At 45.7% G+C, this 25972-nt stretch overlaps 1 protein-coding gene across 5 annotated transcripts in view; it reads right to left on the minus strand.

The window, feature by feature from the left end:
- EXOC3L4 (exocyst complex component 3 like 4) overlaps positions 1-25972 on the minus strand; it is a 486275-nt gene that overhangs the window by 221538 nt on the left and 238765 nt on the right. For all 5 annotated transcript variants that reach the window (XM_085626317.1, XM_085626315.1, XM_085626318.1 and 2 more), the window contains one exon: positions 3965-4065. In XM_085626317.1, coding sequence (XP_085482443.1) covers positions 3965-4065 — 101 coding nt within the window. The remainder of the gene's footprint in view (positions 1-3964; positions 4066-25972) is intronic.

Consider the following 25972-nt stretch of genomic DNA (forward strand, 5'->3'; position numbering starts at 1 on the left):
CAGACCATGGTGGGAGGCAGTCAAGTCACCCCATCCTGGATTCCCCTGGATGTCTAGTTTTCAAAAATGTATAGGTTTGCTAGGTTTCCCTAGGTGCCGGGAGGGCTAGGGTTCAAAAACTACAGCTAGACTCTTCGCAAAAAAAGTGTAAATTTTCAGGGTGAAAATGTGGTGTGTTCAGCTTAGGTTTTGAGCCACTTCCTGTCGTGGGCACTATGCCTACCCACACAAGTGAGGTAACATTTTTATCGGGAGACTTAGGGTAGTTCAGATTTGTAAAGCAACTGTTATTACCTATTGATTTTGGATGCATTTATCCCTTCCAAATGAAAGACATTGTGTAAAAAAAAAGTCATTTTGAAAAATGACCAATAATTGTCATGCAAGTATGAGTATTCCCAATTTCGAAAATGTGCAAATATGCACTGTTTCTAAACTCTGTAGTTTGTTCCCATTTCAGAAATACATAGGTGTCTTTCATACCGATTTTTCCATGTATACATTTTCCCACAATAATTGCTATAGACCCGGAACAAAAAAAAAACCATTACAAAATGCTGCTCAGTTTTTTACTCTGGGTTCGTTGGGCTCTTGGTGAACCTACAAGTCCTATATATCCCCACAACCAAGAAGGTCCAGTGGATGTAACGGTACATTGCTTTCTAAGAGATGTGATAATTAGAAGAAGTTACAGGTGAAAACGTTGACTCAAAAGGCTGTTTTTTCAACTAATTTTTAATTTTTCCTATATTTAACTGTTAGTTTCTATAAAGAAACCTTGATGGATCTACACAAATGACCCCTTGCTGAATTCAGAATTTTGTCTACTTTTCAAAAATGTATAGCTTTCCAGGGTCCATTATTGTTTTTGTACCCATTTCTACCATTAACTGGAAGGAGGTTGAAAGCACAAAAAATAGCAAAAAGAGGGTATGTCCCAGAAAAATGCCAAAACTGTGTAAAAAATGTTGGTTTTCTGACAAAATTCTGTCATTACCTAAAAGCTGGAGAAATGGTGATTTCAGCCCCACAAACCCTTTTTTGATACCATTTGCAGAGAAAAACCCAGAAGCTTTCATTTGCAGCCCGTTTTTCCCATTTTTCACAAAAAAACCAAAATTTTGCTGTATTTTGACTAATTTCTGGGAACCCTCTAGGAGAATCCACACACCCTGGGTACCTTTAGAATCCCCATGATGTTGGAAGAAAAGGACGCAAATTTGGCGTGGATACCTAATGTGGTCAAAAAGTTACAGGGGCCTAAGCGCGCACTACCCCAAATAGCCCAAAAAAGGCTTAGCACAGGAGGGGAAAAGGCCTAGCAGCGAAGGGGTTAAATGCCCGAATTTCTAGAGGAAAACTGTATAGCTCTGTACACTATCCAACATCAGCAACAGCTTGTTTCTCTCATGCAAAGACGTTGAGATGGGGGATAATTGTTTACGAACGGCATTCTCATTACGGCATTGTCACTAGTGTGATGGCAATAGTCAGAGTGAAAAGAAATCAGGGTGTTTTTTCCCCAAGAATGATACAAGAACCTGCATGGCTCAATTGTGCAGTGCGCCAGCTTGCTTTTATAATTTGCAATTTACCATTGTTTGAGCTAAAACGACATAGATGTTATGGGTGCTTATAAGGGAAACTTATCAAATATTCCAATTTTTCTGGATCTGTCAGCGTGCCCAGGAGCACAATAGCAGAGTAACTTAATTTTACTCACCCTCTTCTCTTCTCTCTGGCCTTCTACTGGCCAATGTCTTTTTTACTCTTTCTTCCCGGCCTTCCTTCTACTTCTTCTTACTTTTTCCTTCCCCCTTCGTCTTACTACTTACTTTACTAACTTTTTCCCCCCTCCACTGTACTTGGGCACTGAGTCAGGTGAAAAAATACAGAATGATCGACAAGTGACACGTCCTAAAAATAAATGGGGATTCAACTAACAAAGGAAAATATGTTGTCACGGGAAGTGACCTCACAGTGGTATCAAGCCCCTTTGTTGATTGGGTTCTTTTCCGGTCAAAGCCGAAGCTGGTCGATATATTTGCATATGCTGTGGAAATAATGTTGTATAGTCATGCATAAACCATGCATTTAGGCCAACACCCTACCTGTCTGTGACTATCTAGCAGTGACTGGGCCAATCCATGAGTTTATATTTGAGAGTTATGCATGCAATAATTGTGTGGAGATTAAAGAATGTATGACGTGGGACGTGACTGCAGCATCTATGACAGTAAATATGGTATGTGTTTTTAGGGCTTAAACCTGGAATCCGGCTTTGGCAGGGCTAAACAAATACAGTCTTAATAAATTGGCAAAATCATTGCAGTACTGGGAGCCACAGGCAATCAATAATACTCCCAAGCAAAGGCCGGACAGCGCACAGTAGGAAAGAGCGGCGATTACATTTGGCATTCTTCTTAAGGTTTTGCATGGCATTTCCATCTTTCCTCGCCAATATTATTTTTATTAATATGGCACCAAATTATTCATTTTGCAGCACCATTTTCTAAATGTAGGCTGTTACAGACAGAAATGAAGACGTAGGTGTGAAATATTCGACTATGCTTGGGGATATGGCACGGTACCAGGAGCATCATTTCACTGCAGTAAAGTACATATAAAGGTGTTTGTGCTGCTCCCTCTGGGCTTCCTACTAGGTGTGGGCGGAATTTGCGAAATTCACTTTTGCAACCTATCGTGAAAATGTTAAAAATCTCCGCAAACACGCGGAAATATCGCGAAGACGCAGAAGTTTTTTCCCATCCATTCACGGTATTTTCTGCGTGATCGCGGCTCGCCAACTTACCCATGCGGTTGCTCACGGGCGCGAGATCTCAATCATCTCATACTCTCGCGGTGCATGATCGCGAGAAGAAAGACGTGATCGCGCGACAAATGACGTGATCGCGTGACAAATGACGTTAATGTGGGCACGAACTGTCGCGAGACAGCGCAAATGGCTACCAACAATCCAACATCTCATGAAGAACGTGACCGGATCGGGAAAACTTGTCGGCGAACGCGGGGATTCAGGTAAGGCGATCGCGCGCACGCGAGAATGTATTTTTTTACAGCGCGAGCAAGAAAAAAAATTCCGGTAAGATGCGGATTGCGGAAATTTTGACATTTTCGCGCTCTCCGCGGAACGCGAAAATGTCAAATTATCGCAATTTCCGCGAGCGGAACGGAATTTTAGCCCAGGCCTACTTCCTATATCTTTTCCTGGAAGGAATACCTCCCGGTCTCGTTTTGTCAAGAGGTCTACGAAACCCCCCATAACAGGCATCTATTCAGAACTGCATTGCACTGCCCCTGAAACTGTCTTTGAGTGCTACTGTTTGCAGAACGATTGCAGACCTGGCAACTTGAGAAAATGTCACTGTGCACTTTTTCCCACCAGTCGGCAGAAACTTTGTTGGTCCTATAAACATGCTCATAACAACCGCAAACATATAAGAATACATTATTAGACAACAAAATATTTCTGTTTAGGGGGGTTTAGGCACTGTTTGTAAAATGTATGTTATATAAATATATATTAGGAAAAATGAAATAGACTCTCAAAATCTGCAATCGATTATTACTCCTTTTTACATTACCCAATCAAGTTTGCATACAATCGCCTCTGTTCTTATACACAAATTGGTTTAATTGCTAAATAAATGTAAATTGAATTGTGTTAACAACACAGAATACGTTTGATTACCTATGAATACGTGACAGTAAGGAGTTTTACTGAGATTAGAACTGCTTTCTGGCTCACTATCGAAGGTCTGAAAAATCATCCCACTTGCATAAAAGTTATCCATGTCCCACTAACTAACTGTCGGTTGACCCTTCAGTACTGATGGTAACATTTTCTCATAAAAGCACTGTGAAATGAAAGCGACTGTACAGACCAACATGTGAAAAGACAGTCAAATGTTAGCTGAAGGATGCAAGGAAGCTTTTTACAAACCTTGGAATAATCTGTGTCACTTCTCCTAAGCAAATTCGAAGAGTTTCCTTTTGTAAATATTCTGAAATGTTCCCGGATTCAATAACATGCTGTCCAATCATCTGTAAAATACATGCACATGTGTTCAGTTTGTTTGCGGAGCCTATTGACTTTTATTGCTATAGATTATTAAACCCCTCCCCAAGCTCCATCTTTTTGATCACTAAGGAAAATGAGGCACACAGGAAAAGGTGCCCTCAACTGTGTGACGGAAGATAGAACAACCTCTGCACCTCGTGTGTCAGAGTGTGCCATGTCCTCTTATAAGTTATTTTACTTTTTTTTCAGGACACAAGGAGTCAGTCCCCGAGTAATAAAATAGCTGCCATATGTCTTTCTTGATGTGAGACAGCAGTCAGATTTTTCCTTTTCATCTCTCTGTCCTGTGGTACTACCAAGGCCTGATATATCTAAATATTTTAAACCTTAATTTTTCAAAAACTGCTGAATGGATTTACACCAAATCACAAAAAGCATGCTTTCTGGGTAAAGATCTAGCTTATTGCCATATTTGGTGTAATGGTGTTTAGCCATTTTGGCTGTAGCCGTGTCTAAAGTTCCAATGGGAAATTACATGGGGTAGATGCATTTTGGGACCCCGCTTTTTCTCAGCCCATTAAACAGACTGCCCTGAAACTTTCCAGGATGGAGCTGAGGTGGTTAAAGCATTTTTTGGGAAAGTTTCTTGGAGATTCGTGAAACAGCAGCAAAGTTATTAGCAAACCAAAAAAACAGTTTCCTATAAAACCTCAGAGATTCGTGAAACGGCGGCAAAGTTATTAGCAAACACAAAAATACATTTCCTATGGTGTGTGTGTGTGTGTATAATGACAGTCCCCAAAGCACTCTGCAAAGCATTACCATTGTCAGTGCTTCAAGGATAATGCAGAATGGAGGACAAAATTATGCAGCAAGGTTATCTAGTTTATGCAGAAAATGCAAATTATGCTGCACATTATCTGACAGTAATATTTTCATCCATTTGAACAAACAAACATTTGTGTGTAACCTACACATTATGCGAATATGTGGAAAATGTGTTCAATTCATATGTATACTGTAAAAGCTGTAGCCATAGAACTGTATTAAATCCACTGCCTCTGATCATTGCCCATTAACTTTAAAACAGTTTATTAAAAAAACTTAAACAAACCTTAAGCATTCTTGTTCCAATCAGTGTACATTGTTAGGTGCACTTTGAGGATATCAGCTTTCAGAGAGATCAGTCATGGAAGAGCACTTAAACATGTACGGAGAAAATTCCCACATTCACATTTTGGGCCAACACAGACCCTACATGAGAAACCAGCATTTGAGCCAAGTCAAATCTACAGAATCAGCATTGAGACACCCAGATTTTCCTATTATGCCTGCAAATTATATTTTTTAATCTTAGAACCTTTTGTGAATTGAGTGAACTGTGCATATTCTGTTCATCACCAGACAATTCCTCTTGCATGGTTAAGTCTTGAAACCACCTAGGCTACTAACTGTTGTACCAAGGGTACCCTAGAAAAGCTTAGGTTCATTTGCTTCTGTAAATAAATGTTTTCTGAATGGTAGAAGTGTGTTTACAGCAGACTAGTCTATTACCTTTCTCATTTTCCGGCCCAAGACATTTCTTACAATGCAACACACTCAAGCTTTCTATGATCTGAAATGTCCTCCTGTTCTTAGCAAGTCACCAGTAAGAAAGATTCTGGGTGTGGCTAATTATTGAATATAACTGTATTATAATATATTATTAAATATATAGGGGTAGCAGCGCAAGTTGTCTACAGAAACTACAAAGGCTTTGAAGTAGATTTTAGACTCTGAATGCTCTCAATCTATTTTTAAACTGCAACCAAACTACGGCTCCTCATTATCCAACAGAAACAGTTCAAAGAAGACTTTGACTGGTGCCTCATCCAGGAGATGCAGTGACAAAATAACGGCGGTTGAGTGCAGATCCCACTCCATGCCACACTATGCCTTTACCCTGAATGCTGTCACAGTTCATTCCTTGCTGAGCAACACCCCACCCCTGAAATCTCTGTTTAACACGAACCTTAATATCATAATTTAAGCCAAGGCCGCATGGAGATGCTGCTCTCATGTAAGCAATCTCCGGACATTATGTCTTGTTAAGATACAGCGGGTAAACCACATACCAGCTCATGCAGATAGATACATTAACCCAATGCATTTAGTAACCTTAGCAAACTGTCCAAACTCTCAAGTCTCAAGTAGATATAAGGAGTGTCTATTGCTATATAGCACACATATGATATATGAATACATAAAGAAATAATAAACTAAAACAATATCTAACCAATAGAGTTCCAAGTGTTTAGTCTTGCATAAAAGATCTGGAGCAGAAAGCCATTCACCTCCACTCATCACTATGGGGAGTGTTAATCACTCAATGAAAGCACCTTCTGGATATACAATTCAACAAATCAAAGTATCCCTAAATATATCTTAATGGTTCATATTGAGTTGCCGATCCTAAACCTCTTGGCTACAACTTGCCAACCATTTCTGTCCCTACCCAGTGAATGTGTTCTCTTCTGAAGATGTTTGTGGCAGTATGTCTGAAAAGCTGAAAGTACCCATACATTCTCTTGTTAACACCACAGTCAATATGTGTTCCACAATGTTCCCACCTCCAATGATCCCTCATTGCAAGACATCCTTTGTTTAAATGAACTGTTTCCTGGTCAGAGTGGTTGCTTGTTTCAGCCAAGGAACCCTTAAACATGATGCATAGAACTTCAAGGCTATTCTACTTTAGCATTTATTTACATTCCTTTATTTTTCTATTGTGTTCCAATTCAAATAATATTTAATACCCCTGAACATGTCAGGACACCATGTCATGTCCTAGCTGCATAAGAGAATGAAGACTTCCCAAAGCAGGCCAGAACGCCCTCCCTTTTGATAATTATTAACTAAATTGGTCTAATGTATAGATTTTCTAGTACTTAAAAACGGAAATTGGGTTGTTGTTGAGTGATTCTGAATGCTGTCAATCATGACTGCCAGGCCAAATGTTGTGCGGATTGACAGGCAAGGGATTAAAAAAATATAGGAACTTTAGTAAAAAGCCTTAAACATCAGATTTTCACAACCTTGAATGAAGTGTGTATTTTATCATCTGAGTGTGTATATATCATTAAAACCTGTCAGGTGTTCAGGCACAAGTGTACATTAACTGATTAAATAAATGCAGAAATATACACATTTCAGCTTAATTTTTTCACAAAACCTAAAATAAATATGGATAAATACAGGTAAAATTAGCAAAAAATAAATATGGATAAATACAGCCGGAAATGACAAAAATATAAATACCATAAACTCGGGAGCCCTAGTCATAAAGAGTCACGCTATTATTGGTTGTGATTGCTAAACTAAAGAAATGTGGGAGAATTTAATTTCCTGGACTTTACGAAGAGCATTTGTGAATACAAAATTGACTAAAAGATGAAATTATTTAAAGTTCTATGAAATTTAATACAGAGAGATGCAAAAATATCTGTTGTAGTAGGAGAAGACATACCACCTAAGGGTATGTATGCCAGGATACATCGTAATGATGGATAAAGAATTGCATCCATGTGTTTGGCTCGAACAATGACACAAAATTACAGAAAAGACGAGGTTTACAGTTTTCTCGTTAAGGGACATTTACATTTGAGGATCCTTTAAAATTTAAGGAGAAAATTATATGAAATGAAACCACATCCTAGACCAGCTCAATTTGAGGCATTAAATTCCTGGGATCACAAAGCTCATTAGAAAGAGAAAGAAAAATATCAGGGAAGATGTAGGAAAGCTATAGATTTGTACTCAGAAACTAGATGAGATGCACAACAAAAAGCATGGAGAGCTAATGTTATTACGGGAATGAGAATATATCCATTAATAACAGTAGAAGCATAAACTGTGCGGAAATGAAAAGAAAAGAGGAAACATATAGAGACAGAAGAGAGTGATGCTGAAATAAAAGGAGAAAGTAGTGACATAGAAGATGTTTTCTTGAATGACTTATTGATGAATCGTCCACCAACATACAATGAAGCTCAGAGTGAGGGTATGACAAATTTAAATCCACCTGAAATTCCAAATGCACGAATAGAACATGAAAAATCTAAAGAGATAACACTTATTGCTCCTATGAGGGGGAGATAGAATTATGGGCTCCTTTGAATCCATTTTTTTTAATGCTCCAGATGCTTTGACTGTCCTGTTACTATTGGTCCTACTGGAATGAAAGCTGTATATGTCAACCCAGTAGATTTGACAAGATTATGGCTTCAGACGCCTATGGTTCCAACTAGAAGCCAAAACTACAGGTACTAAGAGTACAGGTTCCCCTTTAAATCAGAGACATTTTGACCCGCTAGCAGAATGATTCAGAGGTTACCATCGTTTTACATACCCAGAACAGGCGAGTCTACTGAAATAAGTTACATTACTTCTGAAATGACTGTACCCATGGGAATTCCAATTCCTGCTACATCATTATTAAATTTGCAAACTGAAACAAGTAAAACTATGACAAATGGAGATTTGCATTCAAACACACCAGGAGAACAATCAGAATTTACTCCTCAAGAAATTATGATAGGCTCAAAGGGTTCAGTACCCCAAATACCAATAAAAGCCCTGGAAGTGTTCAAGTCTCGGAAAGGGAGAGGACATTAAAAGTGGCCACACTGAAGGTAAAGTTAGAAGAAATTATGTTGGGAACTCTTAGTCCCTCTCAGTTAGATACCTACCAGGAGGAGGAACTATTGTTCCTCTGCAAAGATATTACTCGATGAGCTAGACAGACACAGGAGAAACAGATTGAATTGGCTCAGAAATATGAAATTGATGTTCGGAAATTAAAGTTTTTGCCAAGACCATATAGATTAGACTTTAGCGACAAAGATTTTGCTAATATGAGACCAGCTGGAATGAAACTACAGATTAAAGAAATAATGACCCTGATTAGCAATTGGAGTGAGAGAGAGAAATGGGAAGGTAATGGTAAAAAAAGAAGGAAACGAAGAAAGTTATGGTACTACTGCCTCCAGTTCTGGTTGATGGAGGAGAAGAGGAAATACAAATGTCTCCTATGAGAGAAGTACCCGGTGGAGGATATTGACTTGTGCCTTGGACTAGAGCTGTTATTTTTGTCATTTGCAAACAAATTCCCAAAACGGAGATAAAATCCAGTGGAATTGAATAGGCAAATTGAAAGGTTTGTGAAAATGTCTAAATGTTTATGGATTGATTTGAATACTTTATTTGACATTGTGGTTCCAGGTGACATATGGACCGAGTGAAACATTCCGCGGATTGGCCTGATACAGAGCCAAATAGGGAACCTAAAACAGATGCACCATCTCCAGTGGTATGAAAGAAATGCCAATAGGTGATAAATCCCCTGAAAACCAACATTTCTCCCAAGGACCTTGATTGGTTGAAGACTGACAGAATAACCCAAGAACTTAAGGAAACAGCTCATGCCTATTACAAGAGATTGATTCAGATTTTCAGACAATACAGTGAAATAGAAAATGCAGCTGATAAAGATGTGGGGCACTTCATTTACAGATTTGTGAATGGTTTGAGAACTGAGATTGCTTCCATGTTTCATCAGCATTTATTATTGATGAGATCCTGCGATATGCTAAATATTTCAGTGATGAAATAGAGGTGAAACACAAGAGATCGAAAGAAAAGCTTATGATTGCACAAATGAAAGCTGTGCAGAAAGGACAGAATCAGTCAGGTTTTGAAAACACGGTTCCACTACAGGGAGCATATAATCAGGTTCCAATGATGCTAAGGAGTTTATGCTTTTCAACAGCACAAGCCCCCTTTCTCCACCACTATTGAAATGTGGCTCCTGGCGCACTACTGGTTGGGGATGAAGTCTACTTTACTCCTGACGGACCTTGGGGGCCAAGAAGCCCTCCTGGTACCTCCTACACGGTGGGATTCCTGACAGCTGGTTAGAGGCCCTTCCTCCTTTCTCCAACACTCTGCAAACGCAAACTTCTTGAAAAACCATAGAAATTCACTGAAAAACAAATGATTACAGGGATGTTATAGTTAGGAATTAACATTTAAAAATCCTTAGAAATCCACAGAAAAAAACAAAGGTTGCAGGGACGTTATAGTTAGGAAATGTAATTTTTTTTAAAAGTTGAAATTCACAGAAAAAAACAAAGGTTACAGGGACGTTATAGTTAGGCTCAGGTTTCATCGCACAGCACCAGTGAAATTCAGCCATTATAGTTAGTGAGCTAACTATAACTCACGCTCCCGCAATGCACTGCTTATGACCTCACGTATTACATCACTTATGACAAGGTCAGTGACATCACTCATGACATCTCAAATGACATCACTCATGGCATCATTACATCATCCACATAATCTCTGATGCACCCACTCACATCCCATATAATCTTTCATACACCCACTCCAAATTCCACATTACCATTCTGAAACCCATTCACTCACCCATACCAGTACTTACACGGCCACTCACTGATTCATAGATCATCCCACACATCTACTCATCCACCCATATAGCCACTCATACACCCACTCATCACTAATACAGCCACTGACATATCTACTCATACACCCATACAGCCACTCACACATTGAGTCAGTTGCCCATAAAGCTACTCACACACCCACTCACTCACCAATACAGTCAATCACACAACCACTTACACATACAGTTACACACACACCTATTCAGACATTGACACAAGCACACCATCCCCCTTACAGCCACTCTCACATTCACTCACTCACTGTAGGAAAGTAGAATCTGCTTCTATGGTTACCTCCACATTTTGCTTGATGTAATGCTGTTTATGACTAGGCTGACTGGGATACTGTTAATCAGGACCCCAGCCTCTCTGCTTTCTCCACTAAAGTGCTATGGTAAGTACTTAGGTACATCCCTGATTAGATACTGGGGTACCCTTACCAGTCTCTAGTATATGGTACTAAGGTACCTGGGGCATAGGTACCCCAGAGATCTCCCATAGGCTGAAGCATGTATTATGCCACCTATGGGAGACCAATCAAACTATCTCTACAGGCCTGCCATTGCAGCCTGTGTAAGCTGGTGCTAGCACCACTTATGAAAGATATAGGTTTCCATATATCTAAGGTCACTTCACTTAAAACCTATAAGTCACCCCTACAGGAGGCCTTTTCAATCCTGAAGGCAGGGTGCTTGGTTCTAAGTGCGAGGGTGCCCTTGCATGATCAGGACACCCCTGCAGCCTTCAGAGTCCATTCTCCCAGCTTGTAAGTGAGAGAGCCATATAACATATAGAGGGGCACCCGTCATTACGTGATAACCATCTCGAAACTGTAACGACCCATGTGGTGTTTGGTATAAAACATGTTGGAATCATACACCCACACCATAAACGATGTGGGAGGTATGATTCCAAGCACTGTAAAGGCCCTCCGTTAGGCCCTCAATGATCCTGGTACCAGTCTTCTAGACCCGGACAGCACAACATGGTTGCTGCCAGCCAGAAACACGATTCTGCCCTCCTGCTGCTGAGCCAAGTTTGAGCAGGGGAAGGCAGAACAATAGGCATCCTGTCACAGGGAGGTGTGACCACCTGCCAGACAGGGTTTAGTGTATTGAGGCAGGGTGTGAGCACTAGCCAGCACCACAAAGTCTGCGTGCATGTCACATTTGGTGCCCTCCATGCATAGTCCAGCTCAAACCAGTTAACGCTCTGGCATGAAACTGGACAAAGGACAGGGGAGTAGCCTCCCCCTTGTCCAGCCCCTCAGAGAGGGACCACTATATCGTCTCAACCCTTTCCTTAGGGTATTTAAGGCCTTACCTGTGGGTGGGTCTCTAGAGACGTCATGGGACACGATATAATTCAGACAGCACTTCAACTTCGACCGTCTGGGCATTCTGGACTTCGCTGGACTTCGCTCTGGGCATCAAGGCTGCAACCGGGAAGTGTCCTGCTGCTCCTGATCTCTTTGCCTTGCTTGTCTGCTGCAATGTCCGTGCCTGTGCTCCAAACAGGAACCTGTACAGGGCTTGTTGACATCCAGGACACCTGAAAGAATCTGCCTTGAAGTGATGGAGTCACTTCCCTGCATATGCAGGCCCCGCAACTAAGCTGACCAGTCTGTTCATCCTGAGCTCCTACGGACTTTGGAAGGCTCAGCACCCAGGTAGTGGTTCTTCACATCCCTCAAAGCCTGCCCTGTCCTCTCACCAAGTTTGAGGCCAGTATACCTCATCGAAGCCACAGGAACCAAACCCCTGTGCAAAGCGTCGACTTGCAGTTGCAAAGGTTTGTTGGCTTCCTTCCACCAAGGACTTCAGACTCCAAGTAGCCTCAACCTCAAGCATCTCCAGAGACCAAGATCTTCTTCCTCACCATATCTCTTGCAACGTGGGCCTGTTTCATGGTGAGCTGTTCGAGGTCCTCTTGCGACTCCAGTGCCTTTGGCCTGTGGATCCTATTGAGGGTCACCTTTGAATGATTGCTCAGGGCCTGCCTGACTCCTGAACCTTGCTGGTCCCGACATTGCATCTTCTTCTACTTCCAAATTGGTTGCAGTTGCCAAGGCTTGTTTGTGCTCCCGCCCCACACCGACCCCTCAACTCTCGACATCTGACGTGGGACAGCGTGTGTTCGGCTCCTCGTCTTCCACAGCATCGCCTGGACCACACAGCTGCAGGTTCAAGGTCACTGTCAACTCTCTTGCAACGCTGGACATCGGTGGGCATTCGTCTTCCGTGCCTCTTGGTCACTCCTGAGTGGCAAAGACTCCGTACCCTCTGCTTGCAGATTTTTCACATCTTGAATCCACCTTTGGGTTCCACCTGACACTTTCACCATCTCCAGCAGCGGCATCTTTCTGTAGTCTCCCATTGAGTTAGACGAAAGATTCCAATGTCACTTCAAACCTATGCACCCGGCTTCCCTAGTGAAGGGATCCTGGTTCCTAAGGTATCCACGGGTGGGGTGGTTCTCTAACCTCTTTACTTCCATGGGTTTCTTCAGGGTGCACTGGGAAGGGTCCTCTTTCTTTAAATTTGCAACCGCGACCTACACGCTGATTTGTACAGAGAACGCGGTTGTGTTCCCACACTGCACACAACCTCTGTGGGGCTCCTAGATACTCATCTTGGTACCTTGGGTCCCCGACACTTCTTTGTCCTTTGAGAAATTGCCTTGACTCGAGTCGTGGTTCGCATAACACTATTTCAGTATATGATTTGGTCTCCCCTGGGGAACACTGTGTATTTTGTGCTACTTACCTGTTTCTATTGCAAAGTAGTGTGCGTTTTGTGTATTTCTCCTGTTAGGAGATATCTGTATGTGTTAGTGAGTGTCTTATAATAAATGCATATTTTCATACATACACTGTGTGGTTCTTTTTCACTTAATCTTTACATTTAAGATTATGTTATGTTAAAACAAGCTGCTTTACACTCCTTCTGGACTAAACCTGAAGGCTGATCTCCACAGCTACCACTTAGAGAGCTTTCTAAGGTTGTCTATGACCACTAAAATCACCATAAGGGTTGTCTGGATCAGTGCAAGGTGTCCACTTACATAAGTGTACATCCTATACTGAGCCAGCCTCTCACACTCACTCATACAGTCACTCACAAACTCCATCACTCACCAATACTGCCTTTCACATATCCAGTTACTCACCCATATTCCACTGACACATGCACTCACTCACCGACACAGCCATACACACACTCACTCACCCGCAAAGCCCCTCAAACATGCACTCACTAACCCATACAGCCACTGACTAGACCAAGCCACACACCCCCTCATCCACCCACACAAACACTCAGACTCCCATAGAGGCCCAAAATAATAGGGGGAGCAAAAGCCATTGGCCAAGGGCCGCTCCCCCCCTCCCTGGTGCCTAGTGGGCGGAACCCTGCTTGGGGATCACTCTCCTGAGGTGATCCACTAGGGAGGGGTACCACTGGAAAGATCTCCCCTTTCCAATGATACCTCTCCCATCTTTCTCAGTGCTCAAGGGGCTGAGATAGACCCCTGAGCACCGAGGCAGTGAAACTGAAACTGAATTCAGTTTCTCTGAAATGATGTCAGTGCGACATGCACAGCGACCGCCATTTCGGAGAAATGATTAGAACACCCTCTGGAGCCTGGAAAACTCTTCCCCAGCTCCCTAGGGTGTTTTGACAAAACGGTTACCTCACTGCACCAGAGGGATTCCCTGTGCCATGTGCGCGGACGGCCGGGAGCCATCCGGCACACATGAGATGCACTGAATGGGTTTATACCTTCTATAGGGGTTGCATTACACTCACACAAAATTAGAAAACTTTCTACTATAGTTGATAAATTAGCCACCATTACAGATGGAGGAGATCTGTTGTAGATATTGAAATTATACCTATAAGGTTGAAGGTGATGCAGAATTGACTTGCTCTCGACATCCTTCTCGCGAAGGAGGGCGGAGTCTGACGGTTTTTAAAGGTTCAGCAATGTTGCACCTACCTACCGGAGAAAAGCAGAGATGTAGAAAACTACATTAAAACGTTACTGACAAACAAAGATCTGAAAGGGTTAGAATCTGATGTTTCCTGGGAAATTATAGGAAAAGGATTTTTAACTGTTAACGACTGGTTGGGTAACTTAGGTAATGGACTAGTGATTTTCATCTTGAGACCATTCGTGGCAATCTTTTTGTGCATAATGCTGATGTTTTTGTCTATCAAAATCTGTAGGTATAAAAAGAATCAAAAGGGAGTTAAAAGATCAAGATCTGAAGTTGAATTAAAAGATAAAGAATGCAAATACATTGATGAGATTAAAGTTCTGGAGGAATCTAGAAGAAAGATGCTTAAGATGACAAAACTGTAATCCGTGATGACCAGATTTGGGGATAAAGTGTGATGGCTTGATTCACCATCAAAGGGGGGGGGGGTTGATACAGTGTAACAACTGGTTAATCTTTACATGACATAAAAAAAGCGATTTTGACAATGAAACACTAATGTGCACTTTGCACACGTCTAGGAAAATAACATTGAAATTGAGAAAAGTTGAAGTACCATCACCGTGAAAATATGCTTGTATTTGTAGAAATATAATTTTTTTAAATAATGAGTTTGACATGCTTATTTATTGATTACCTTATTGCCATATTATATTAACAAAATTATAATGAGATTATGGATGAACAATATTTATCATAATGAAAATTAACACAAATTATTATAATAAAGCAAATTAATAATAATAATATTAATAATAATAATAATAATAATAATAATAATAATAATAATAATAATAATAATATGTAAATAAGTCTCACACACAATTGTACAAATATTAATGTTGAAACCTAGCATCTTTAGCTTCTTCATTGTAATGCACCATATCAAATGAAAAGTTGGTGCAAAATCTTTATGCATCATGATACATGAATGAAACTTTCAGCATAAACGCGTTTTACTATTAGAGTCTTAGATTCCTAAAATGAGAATTTTATATTGACTTTTGAGAATAATTTGCATATATGCACTTTCAAAAATGTAGTGGTAGGCCATATTTAGAGTTGAACATATAAATGCAATAAGCATTGACAAAGGAAATGATTTTTTTACAATATGATATGTTGATAAAAAGTAACTCCGACGTTCAGCGTGCAATGCTACTTAGTCTTCCGATTGATGACTCTTCATGCTTACTGACTTTGAACTTTATGCAGAGATCATTCTGGATCCTTCTGCAGAGCCCATTTTCTTTCCTTTTCTACTGATGTTATTTTGGTGATGCACTTGCCTCCTGGAGGATTTGGAGCTTTCTTATGAGAGACCAGACCAGAATTTTCCTGATCATAACTCCATTCCCCGTGCTCATGCCCATGGACTTTCCTTTGGTGGACTTTAAGCAGATCCTTTTGTCTATGCTCAGAGAACTTTTATGAACTGTCCTTCTGCCCTTGTTGGTGGTAGGAAACGTCAGCTTAGTTATCCTTTCATGGACTTTTTATTAACTACTTTAACTAAATGTGCGGTGTTATACTACTTGTTGTGAGACTCATGACAGAACTGCTTAAAATGTTGCTCATTTGCATTGATTTGGGATTTTTAATACAATAACCAAATAAACTACATTTGTCTTAGGTTGTTTTTAGAACATCAGGTTCTACTGCTTTTGTTCTGCATGGCTATAGCAGAGCTACTCGTTTGTATGATCCTTGTTAGACTGAACATTTTCAGAAGGTTTGGTCTCCCTGTTGCCATCCCTTACATTTATAGTATGGTTCTGAGGGTCGTCTATTTAAATGTGAACAATAATCTGTGAGTTGACTACCAATTATTGGTCTTCATTGGGTGGCCAGTGGCTCGACATCCTAGTTCTCATCACTTACTATGACAAGCAAGGTCCATCACAGGACCAATGCCTATGTTTGGCAGAGTTGAGAATCTGATTGGAGTGACTAAGTTAGAAAGAGTAGATTTGGGCCCAGAACTATTTCCACTGCAACACTATTTATTGATCTGGTTGAAGTTTGCTTAAGTGGACGTAAACCTAATCAGCATTTTAAACTACTTGCTTGTCTATGCTGTGCAAATATGCAGGCTAGCTACTGCCCCATTGTTTGGCATGACTACATGCAGACTTCACTGACAAGAGTTATCTATAATGTTGAGGTGAAGCTGGTTGTAAGCCTCCTCAAGTGACTCTGAGGTGAGAGAGAGCCCCTAGGGTCTTTATCTCAATACCTTTTTTGTTGTTTTTCCAATTTTATATAGCGCGAACTCGACCTGAAGGTTTTGGAGCACTTTACATAAGCACCAGTTACACATAGACACGTACATTTTTTGGTAAGCACAGGAAGATTAAGTGATTTGACCAGAATCACAGGATGCTGAGCCGATACCGTGACTTGAACCTAGTTCCCCAGATCCAAAGTCAGCAGCTCTAGCTGTTGGGCCACATCCTCTCCCCTTTCTAAAAGAAGTATTTTTCTTGTACGTCTGATGCTGGGTGAAAGATAGATACTGTTGGACTTGGCCCTTCTGGCAGGTTCACCCCTGAACTTTTTTTGCTTTTTATTGGTGACTTGGTGTGGTGATTTGTTTGGTTTCTGCGCACTTTCCCTGTGTCCCAGGGTAAAGTGCGTGCACACTCTGAGTGCATGTGGTGAGATAGGCCTGCCCTCCCATAGGAATGCATGGGGAATGTATGTGTCCCTAGTAGTTCCTGATGCGTGGGGTGTGCAGGCCCGAGTTTGGTATGTGCGGACTCGTGTGAGTGAATGCTGCGCGATGATGTGTGCGGCGTGCATGTACCTAGTGTGGAAGTGCCACTTCTAGAAGTGGGCACTTCGGTGTGCAGTGTGAAATGTGTGCCTTGTCGCGTGATTGGCTGGTCATGTCATGTGACGGGCTAGGGATTCCCCAGAGTCAGGATGAGTCACCCAGTGGTGAATGGGGAGATCAGCAGCTAGATGGGTGGGAGGAGTGCACCTGGGTCCTGAATAGGACAGGGTTTTCCACACACAATGCTGGCCCCGCCCCCTGTGGTGCGACTGACGACCCTAGCCCTGCCAGTGAATAGAGTGAGGGGCTGAGCACATCAAGGGTGCTCCCCAACCAGCTGCGACTGGTTTTCCCCCTCACCCTGAACCCAGAACAAAGGGGTTTGCTGTATAAAAATGGGGCTGTGTCCCCACAGAAACTGTTCTCTGCCAGGATCTTACCGGAGAGGGGGCTGCTGCTGCTGCCGCTGGACCAGAGGACCGCCACTTGGACTACCTCCCTGCCTGGAGGCCCAGTGAGCTGGCTCTGGGTCCAGCCTTGCCCCCACCCCTGCCTTGCTGTGTGCAGGGGAGAACTTTGCTGGACTTTGTGGTGCTTTTTAGGCCTAAGCGCTTGGAAGCGCTTTTATTTCCCTTTAGCGCTTGGAAGCGCTTTTATTTGTTCTAGCGCCAGGAGCGCTTTATTGCTGCAAGCCGGTGCCCACCCGGCATTTCCCCCGTGCGGTGCCAATCCTGAAATCCCCTGGCAGGTGCCCACCCTGCCAGGGACCTTGCCGTGCTCGTTGGCGGGTGCCCACCCCGCTTATTTGTTTATTTTACGGCGGGTGCCCACCCCGCCGTACATCCACTGTAACGAGGGAGCCTACCCCTCTTATTACCGAAGAAGGATCACCGCAGCGGCCCGGTCCGTCCCCGGAAGTCAGGCGACCTCCGTCGGGACGTGGGCGGGACTTCAAAGCAGGAAGCAACGGGAGCCTACCCCGCGCTCCTGCACGGGGCGGAAGACGGGAACCAGGAAGTCCGCGAGTAAGCGGGGCTCCCGTGTGCCAGGAGAGCCCCACAGCCACAGAGGAGGTGGGAGCGCTGCGTGTTCCCTTGCAGCTGTCCCCATCGCCTGACCGGAGCAGCCCGTCGGAGCAGCCCATCGAAGTCCTGGTGAGTGGGGGTGGCCTGATTGTGGGAAGGACGCGAGGTCGCTCCCAAGCCGGGCGCATTGTTGTTCAGAGCCCGGTTGAGGCTCCAACTACTAGGGGGCATTTTTCTTCTACCAGTAGAGCAGCCCCGGAAGGCAGCGGGCCGCTCCAACGTTGCCCCACATTCCCTTCAGAGCCCACGAGGCTCCAACAACGTGGGGCACATCATTTTTAAGCGCTGGTGCGCTCCAACAACGTGGGGCACATCCCTTTAGAGCGCTGGTGCGCTCCAACAACGTGGGGCACATCCTTTTAGAGCGCTGGTGCGCTCCAACACTTGGGGGCATTCTTTTTCTTTGCAGAGCCCAGGGAGGCTCCAAGGGGGCACAAGTATTTAGAGCGCTAGGCGCTCCAACGTTGAGGCACATCGTTCTAGAGCCCACGAGGCTCCCGCGCTGTTTCTGGGGCATTGCTGTCTCAGAGCCCAGAGAGGCTCCACGTGAGTGCTGTATATTGTTTGAAAAGGCACAGTGGTGCCCCAGCATCTCCCCAGCTGCCCAGCACTTAGTGGGCAGCTGCAACGTTTAGGTTGTACATTGTGCGCCTGGCTTGCGCAGCCTGCGCAGTCCAGCCCTGACTTTGTGGACAAAGGGCGTTTGAGCCCCTGAAAGGCCAGGTCGGCCGGGGGACAGTTTTGCTGTGTCGTGCCCTCACCTAGGGTACCTGTTGATGTTTACATATGTACTTTTGCGCCTGCGCAATGCCCTTATGCTATGTTGATTGCTAGCTGTACCTATGCGTAGGGGAAGGTCTTTCCTAGTGTAGGTTGTGCTTTTATGCGTCATGTGCCTTGTGTTTGCACCTGAAATGTTTTTATGCATCATGTGTTTATGTGCTTAGACCCCTACAGGTATTGTGATACTTAGGTGGTTGTTTTCTCCTAGTACAGGTGGTGCTAGTGAGGTCCTGATTCCCTGCGCAATATTGTCCTAAGGTGGTTAGGGTTGCGTAGGTGGTACTTACCTGATACCAGTAGCTACTGGTTGGGTGCTACATGTTCTATTTTAGTGCTACAGTGATTGTGTGCTATGTTCTAAAGTATTGTTCCTAAGTTCTAAAAGTGCTAATTCCGGACAGTGGTCCATGTGGCCCTGTCCCCTGTACATATAATCCCTTGTAAATTCTGCCCGTGCCTGTTGGCACATTGTAGAGTGTGTGTTGTTATCTAATGTGTTGTGTATAATACAAAGGTTATTTTTATAGAATACCTTGTGTGGAGTTTCCTTTGTGGTGGGCCTTGGGTGTTGTTGCTGGGTGCGCGCGCAAACGCTTTACACATCGCCTCAGAGATAAGCCTGACTGCTCGTGCCAAGCTACCATGGGGGTGAGCAGGGGTTATCTTTGGCGTGTAACTTCCTTGCCCTGACTAGAGTGGTGGTTTCTGCCTGACTTTGGCGCAAGCCTTAGCCAACCAGAAATCCCATTTCTAACATTGGTGATCAGCGGTGGGATTTGGACTTGCGTTTGCGCTGTACCGTAGCAGCAACTGGCCGCACTACAAAACTCTGCATTTAGATAAATCACATGGTATAGGGATTATTGTTCTAAGTTTGTTTTTAATTGTCATTTCTTTGGAAATGTGGTTTTGTGCACTGTGAGTTAGGTGTCCCTAGCTCGGGAGGGTAGATCATCCCCCTTAGTGCATTGTGTTTCTGGATTCACCAGAGGGTGGGATCCAGTGGTGGCAGCGTAATAGTGTCCTGTACATTTGTCCCCCGCCCTGCGCCCAGAGTTGGTACCTGTGTCACGTGGTGGTCAGGTTGAGGAATCAGGGGTGGTAGAAACTGCCTTACCAGTCCGAGGGGAGGGTTGTGTGTGTGGATGAATGGTGTGTGGCACTAGGCAAGTGAGTGTGAGTTCTCTGGGTTAGAGAGCTTGCTGAATCTTTTTGTGAATTGTGTGCTCCTGTGTTAAACGCAGACCCCTAGGTTCCCTGTGTGATCTTTTCTCTAGAACGTCTGCCAGAATGGAGCCTGCTTTTGATCTCAGAGATCTAATTTATTACAGTATGCAGGAGTTGGAAAGGTTCTGTAGAGAGAGAGGCATAGGGGTGAGAGAGTCAGACACTATGTGTGAACTTAGGGGCCACATGATCCAGTGGGTTAAGAGGCAAAGGGATCTTGAGCGCAGTACGGAAAGGGCCCAGGCCTCACACCTGGAGGGTGGTGGGTCTGTGGGGAGCCCTGAAGAGTCAGAAGAGGAGGTAGAGGATGACAATACCTGGACGCCAGTAGAGAGTGAGGACCCCATAGGTAGGGCGTCCCTTGCTGGGTCCAGCGTAGGAGGCAGCGCCTCATCCCTTTCCCTGTCCCCAGAGGAGTGGGAAGATAGGAGGAAAGAAAGGGAGCACCAGCTGGCGTTAGAGAAGCTCAGGTTAGAGCATGCTCAGGCTATGGCGCAGCTGGAGGCCAGGAAGCAACAGAGAGAGACTGAGTGGGTCTTGGCGCGGGAGAGGGTAGAGGAGGCTGAGAGGGCCTCCACCAGAGGCAAAGTAGCTCTGGAGGGTAGACTATCCCCTGCGCGCAGTTTTAATTTTCTGGACTCCCCAGGGAGGGTTGAGTCCAGTGGTAGTAGCGATGTAGATTCCAGTGTAGGAAATCCCAGTCCCACCAGTCTGGTACCTGTTCCCCAGGAGGAGGAGTTAAGGTTGAAGTTCAGGGGCAGTAGGAAACTGTCTCACCAGTCTTGGGAGGAGTTTGTGGATGAATGTGAGGATGCCCTGTTTGATTGGATAAGAGTTCCCGCAGAAGCTGATTATGATAAACTGTGTGATCTGATTCTCAGAGAACACCTGCTCAATTGTTGTGCGCTGGGGTTGCGCCAACACCTGTTAGGGTGTGGAGTGTCTGCGCCATTTGAGCTTGGAGATGAAGCAGAGCGCTGGGAAAGGGCTAGAGGTTCTCTAGAGTCATTAGGGAGTGACTCCAAAAGTAGTGGGTCAGGTATCTTCCAGCCCAGCGTGGTGGAAGAGGCTCAGTGTAGCCCAGCTAGGTCCCAGGATAGCGAGGAGGGTGTAGGGGCTCACTGCCTGGCTCAGTGGAGCAGGAGTGAGAGGGTGACCGAGGGTCCCCGGACGTACGAAACCCTGCCTCAGGACTTGGATGGTTCCATGAGGGAACACCAAGTTGAGGACCTAGGCTGTCCTGTTAGCCCATTTGAGGAAGATCTCCTGGTGAGTAGAGGACCTGGAGCGCCTGTAACCAGGGCTCCTGTGGTTCTAGAGTCTGGCAGTACCGCTCCGGTAGGGAGGGTACAGGAGTCCAGTGTGAGGAGTGATTGGGGGATGAGTTCCCCAGTGGAAGAGCCTGTGGGTCAGGGACTACCCAGTTGGGCTAGGATCCCGTGTAGTGGCCAGGGTGGCACCACTTCTGTTCTGGGGGATCTCCGCGCACTGTCAGGTGGACAGGGGACGGGAGATCAGCGCCAGACAGACAGTCGCTCGACATATGTGTCCTTTGATAGCCTCAGGGGGATGGAGTGGAAATCCCCAGAAGTCCTGGAGTGCCAGGCAATTATTCCACCAAAGGTTCTAGGCCGGAGGTTGGGAGGCCAGGTTCAGGATCAGCCTGACCTGAAGGGTGGGACGTCTGTAACCAGCGTCCCGACCAGTTCTTCTTCCAGAGGTACCGCCCCAGTTGGTAGGGAGCAGGGCTCTGGAAGGGGGTGCAGAGGGTGGGAGAGCCCACCTCTGCCCCCGGTACAACCTGAGGGGTTAAACCCTGGGTTGGAATGGCGTTCTAGGTGTACCCCTCGCCAGAGGAGGAGGAACCCTAGGAGAAGAGGTAGGGGGAGGAGAGCCTTCCCTGAGACTCCTGGTCCGCCTGAGGGTGTAGACCCTAGGCTGGAGAACCAGTGGCAGTCTAGTCCTGTCTTGCAGAGAGGAAGAGTGGAGAATGGCCGCTATGTGTCAGGGGTTACTACCCCCCACTCTGTGATTAGGCAAAGACCGGTGGCACCTGGGTGGCCTGGTCTTGGCCGCGGACAGCTTGGGAGTACCAGTGGGGTAGCCCAGTTGGTCCAGACAGTGGTGTTAGAAAGAATTCCATGGGTTCACCGTGGCGTAGAACCGGAGGGTGTCCCTGCAGTTGCGGGCCCGCGTCTGTGTTCTATCGCCCCAAGCAGGGAAGTCCATCACGGTGGTGATTGGTCTGCCCTGCATTTTGGCTGGAAGGGGGTTGTGTTGGACTTGGCCCTTCTGGCAGGTTCACCCCTGAACTTTTTTTGCTTTTTATTGGTGACTTGGTGTGGTGATTTGTTTGGTTTCTGCGCACTTTCCCTGTGTCCCAGGGTAAAGTGCGTGCACACTCTGAGTGCATGTGGTGAGATAGGCCTGCCCTCCCATAGGAATGCATGGGGAATGTATGTGTCCCTAGTAGTTCCTGATGCGTGGGGTGTGCAGGCCCGAGTTTGGTATGTGCGGACTCGTGTGAGTGAATGCTGCGCGATGATGTGTGCGGCGTGCATGTACCTAGTGTGGAAGTGCCACTTCTAGAAGTGGGCACTTCGGTGTGCAGTGTGAAATGTGTGCCTTGTCGCGTGATTGGCTGGTCATGTCATGTGACGGGCTAGGGATTCCCCAGAGTCAGGATGAGTCACCCAGTGGTGAATGGGGAGATCAGCAGCTAGATGGGTGGGAGGAGTGCACCTGGGTCCTGAATAGGACAGGGTTTTCCACACACAATGCTGGCCCCGCCCCCTGTGGTGCGACTGACGACCCTAGCCCTGCCAGTGAATAGAGTGAGGGGCTGAGCACATCAAGGGTGCTCCCCAACCAGCTGCGACTGGTTTTCCCCCTCACCCTGAACCCAGAACAAAGGGGTTTGCTGTATAAAAATGGGGCTGTGTCCCCACAGAAACTGTTCTCTGCCAGGATCTTACCGGAGGGGGGGCTGCTGCTGCTGCCGCTGGACCAGAGGACCGCCACTTGGACTACCTCCCTGCCTGGAGGCCCAGTGAGCTGGCTCTGGGTCCAGCCTTGCCCCCACCCCTGCCTTGCTGTGTGCAGGGGAGAACTTTGCTGGACTTTGTGGTGCTTTTTAGGCCTAAGCGCTTGGAAGCGCTTTTATTTCCCTTTAGCGCTTGGAAGCGCTTTTATTTGTTCTAGCGCCAGGAGCGCTTTATTGCTGCAAGCCGGTGCCCACCCGGCATTTCCCCCGTGCGGTGCCAATCCTGAAATCCCCTGGCAGGTGCCCACCCTGCCAGGGACCTTGCCGTGCTCGTTGGCGGGTGCCCACCCCGCTTATTTGTTTATTTTACGGCGGGTGCCCACCCCGCCGTACATCCACTGTAACGAGGGAGCCTACCCCTCTTATTACCGAAGAAGGATCACCGCAGCGGCCCGGTCCGTCCCCGGAAGTCAGACGACCTCCGTCGGGACGTGGGCGGGACTTCAAAGCAGGAAGCAACGGGAGCCTACCCCGCGCTCCTGCACGGGGCGGAAGACGGGAACCAGGAAGTCCGCGAGTAAGCGGGGCTCCCGTGTGCCAGGAGAGCCCCACAGCCACAGAGGAGGTGGGAGCGCTGCGTGTTCCCTTGCAGCTGTCCCCATCGCCTGACCGGAGCAGCCCGTCGGAGCAGCCCATCGAAGTCCTGGTGAGTGGGGGTGGCCTGATTGTGGGAAGGGCGCGAGGTCGCTCCCAAGCCGGGCGCATTGTTGTTCAGAGCCCGGTTGAGGCTCCAACTACTAGGGGGCATTTTTCTTCTACCAGTAGAGCGGCCCCGGAAGGCAGCGGGCCGCTCCAACGTTGCCCCACATTCCCTTCAGAGCTCACGAGGCTCCAACAACGTGGGGCACATCATTTTTAAGCGCTGGTGCGCTCCAACAACGTGGGGCACATCCCTTTAGAGCGCTGGTGCGCTCCAACAACGTGGGGCACATCCTTTTAGAGCGCTGGTGCGCTCCAACACTTGGGGGCATTCTTTTTCTTTGCAGAGCCCAGGGAGGCTCCAAGGGGGCACAAGTATTTAGAGCGCTAGGCGCTCCAACGTTGAGGCACATCGTTCTAGAGCCCACGAGGCTCCCGCGCTGTTTATGGGGCATTGCTGTCTCAGAGCCCAGAGAGGCTCCACGTGAGTGCTGTATATTGTTTGAAAAGGCACAGTGGTGCCCCAGCATCTCCCCAGCTGCCCAGCACTTAGTGGGCAGCTGCAACGTTTAGGTTGTACATTGTGCGCCTGGCTTGCGCAGCCTGCGCAGTCCAGCCCTGACTTTGTGGACAAAGGGCGTTTGAGCCCCTGAAAGGCCAGGTCGGCCGGGGGACAGTTTTGCTGTGTCGTGCCCTCACCTAGGGTACCTGTTAATGTTTACATATGTACTTTTGCGCCTGCGCAATGCCCTTATGCTATGTTGATTGCTAGCTGTACCTATGCGTAGGGGAAGGTCTTTCCTAGTGTAGGTTGTGCTTTTATGCGTCATGTGCCTTGTGTTTGCACCTGAAATGTTTTTATGCATCATGTGTTTATGTGCTTAGACCCCTACAGGTATTGTGATACTTAGGTGGTTGTTTTCTCCTAGTACAGGTGGTGCTAGTGAGGTCCTGATTCCCTGCGCAATATTGTCCTAAGGTGGTTAGGGTTGCGTAGGTGGTACTTACCTGATACCAGTAGCTACTGGTTGGGTGCTACATGTTCTATTTTAGTGCTACAGTGATTGTGTGCTATGTTCTAAAGTATTGTTCCTAAGTTCTAAAAGTGCTAATTCCGGACAGTGGTCCATGTGGCCCTGTCCCCTGTACATATAATCCCTTGTAAATTCTGCCCGTGCCTGTTGGCACATTGTAGAGTGTGTGTTGTTATCTAATGTGTTGTGTATAATACAAAGGTTATTTTTATAGAATACCTTGTGTGGAGCTTCCTTTGTGGTGGGCCTTGGGTGTTGTTGCTGGGTGCGCGCGCAAACGCTTTACACATCGCCTCAGAGATAAGCCTGACTGCTCGTGCCAAGCTACCAAGGGGGTGAGCAGGGGTTATCTTTGGCGTGTAACTTCCTTGCCCTGACTAGAGTGGTGGTTTCTGCCTGACTTTGGCGCAAGCCTTAGCCAACCAGAAATCCCATTTCTAACAGATACTTACTATCTTAACTATCTATCTGACTTAAGTTACAGGATTCCATTGAGTCACTGGTGCACTAATCATTGGAGCTGCGATAGCTCCAGACAGAAGATAAATCTGGTTGGAGAGAGTGAAAGATTTGGAAAAATATATGCGTGGTTGATCCTGACCCATCAGGCACTTTTAAGCATAATTCCTTAGGGGCAGTAGCGTGACTGAAATTGCAAAATGTGAACGGATGCTAGAAAGCCCTCTGTAATTCCTTAATGAGTCAGCAAAATTGGCATTTTCAGTTTGATGCCATAAACGTTTAAAAGGCTTAACAAACTTCAATATTTACCCTCTTGAGAGGTGAAAGTTACTACAGCTCAGTTTATCCACAATCCACAAATCATGAGCTATGATAAAG

Source organism: Triturus cristatus, chromosome 9 (genome assembly GCF_964204655.1).
Source record: "Triturus cristatus chromosome 9, aTriCri1.1, whole genome shotgun sequence".
Lineage (NCBI taxonomy): Eukaryota > Metazoa > Chordata > Amphibia > Caudata > Salamandridae > Triturus > Triturus cristatus.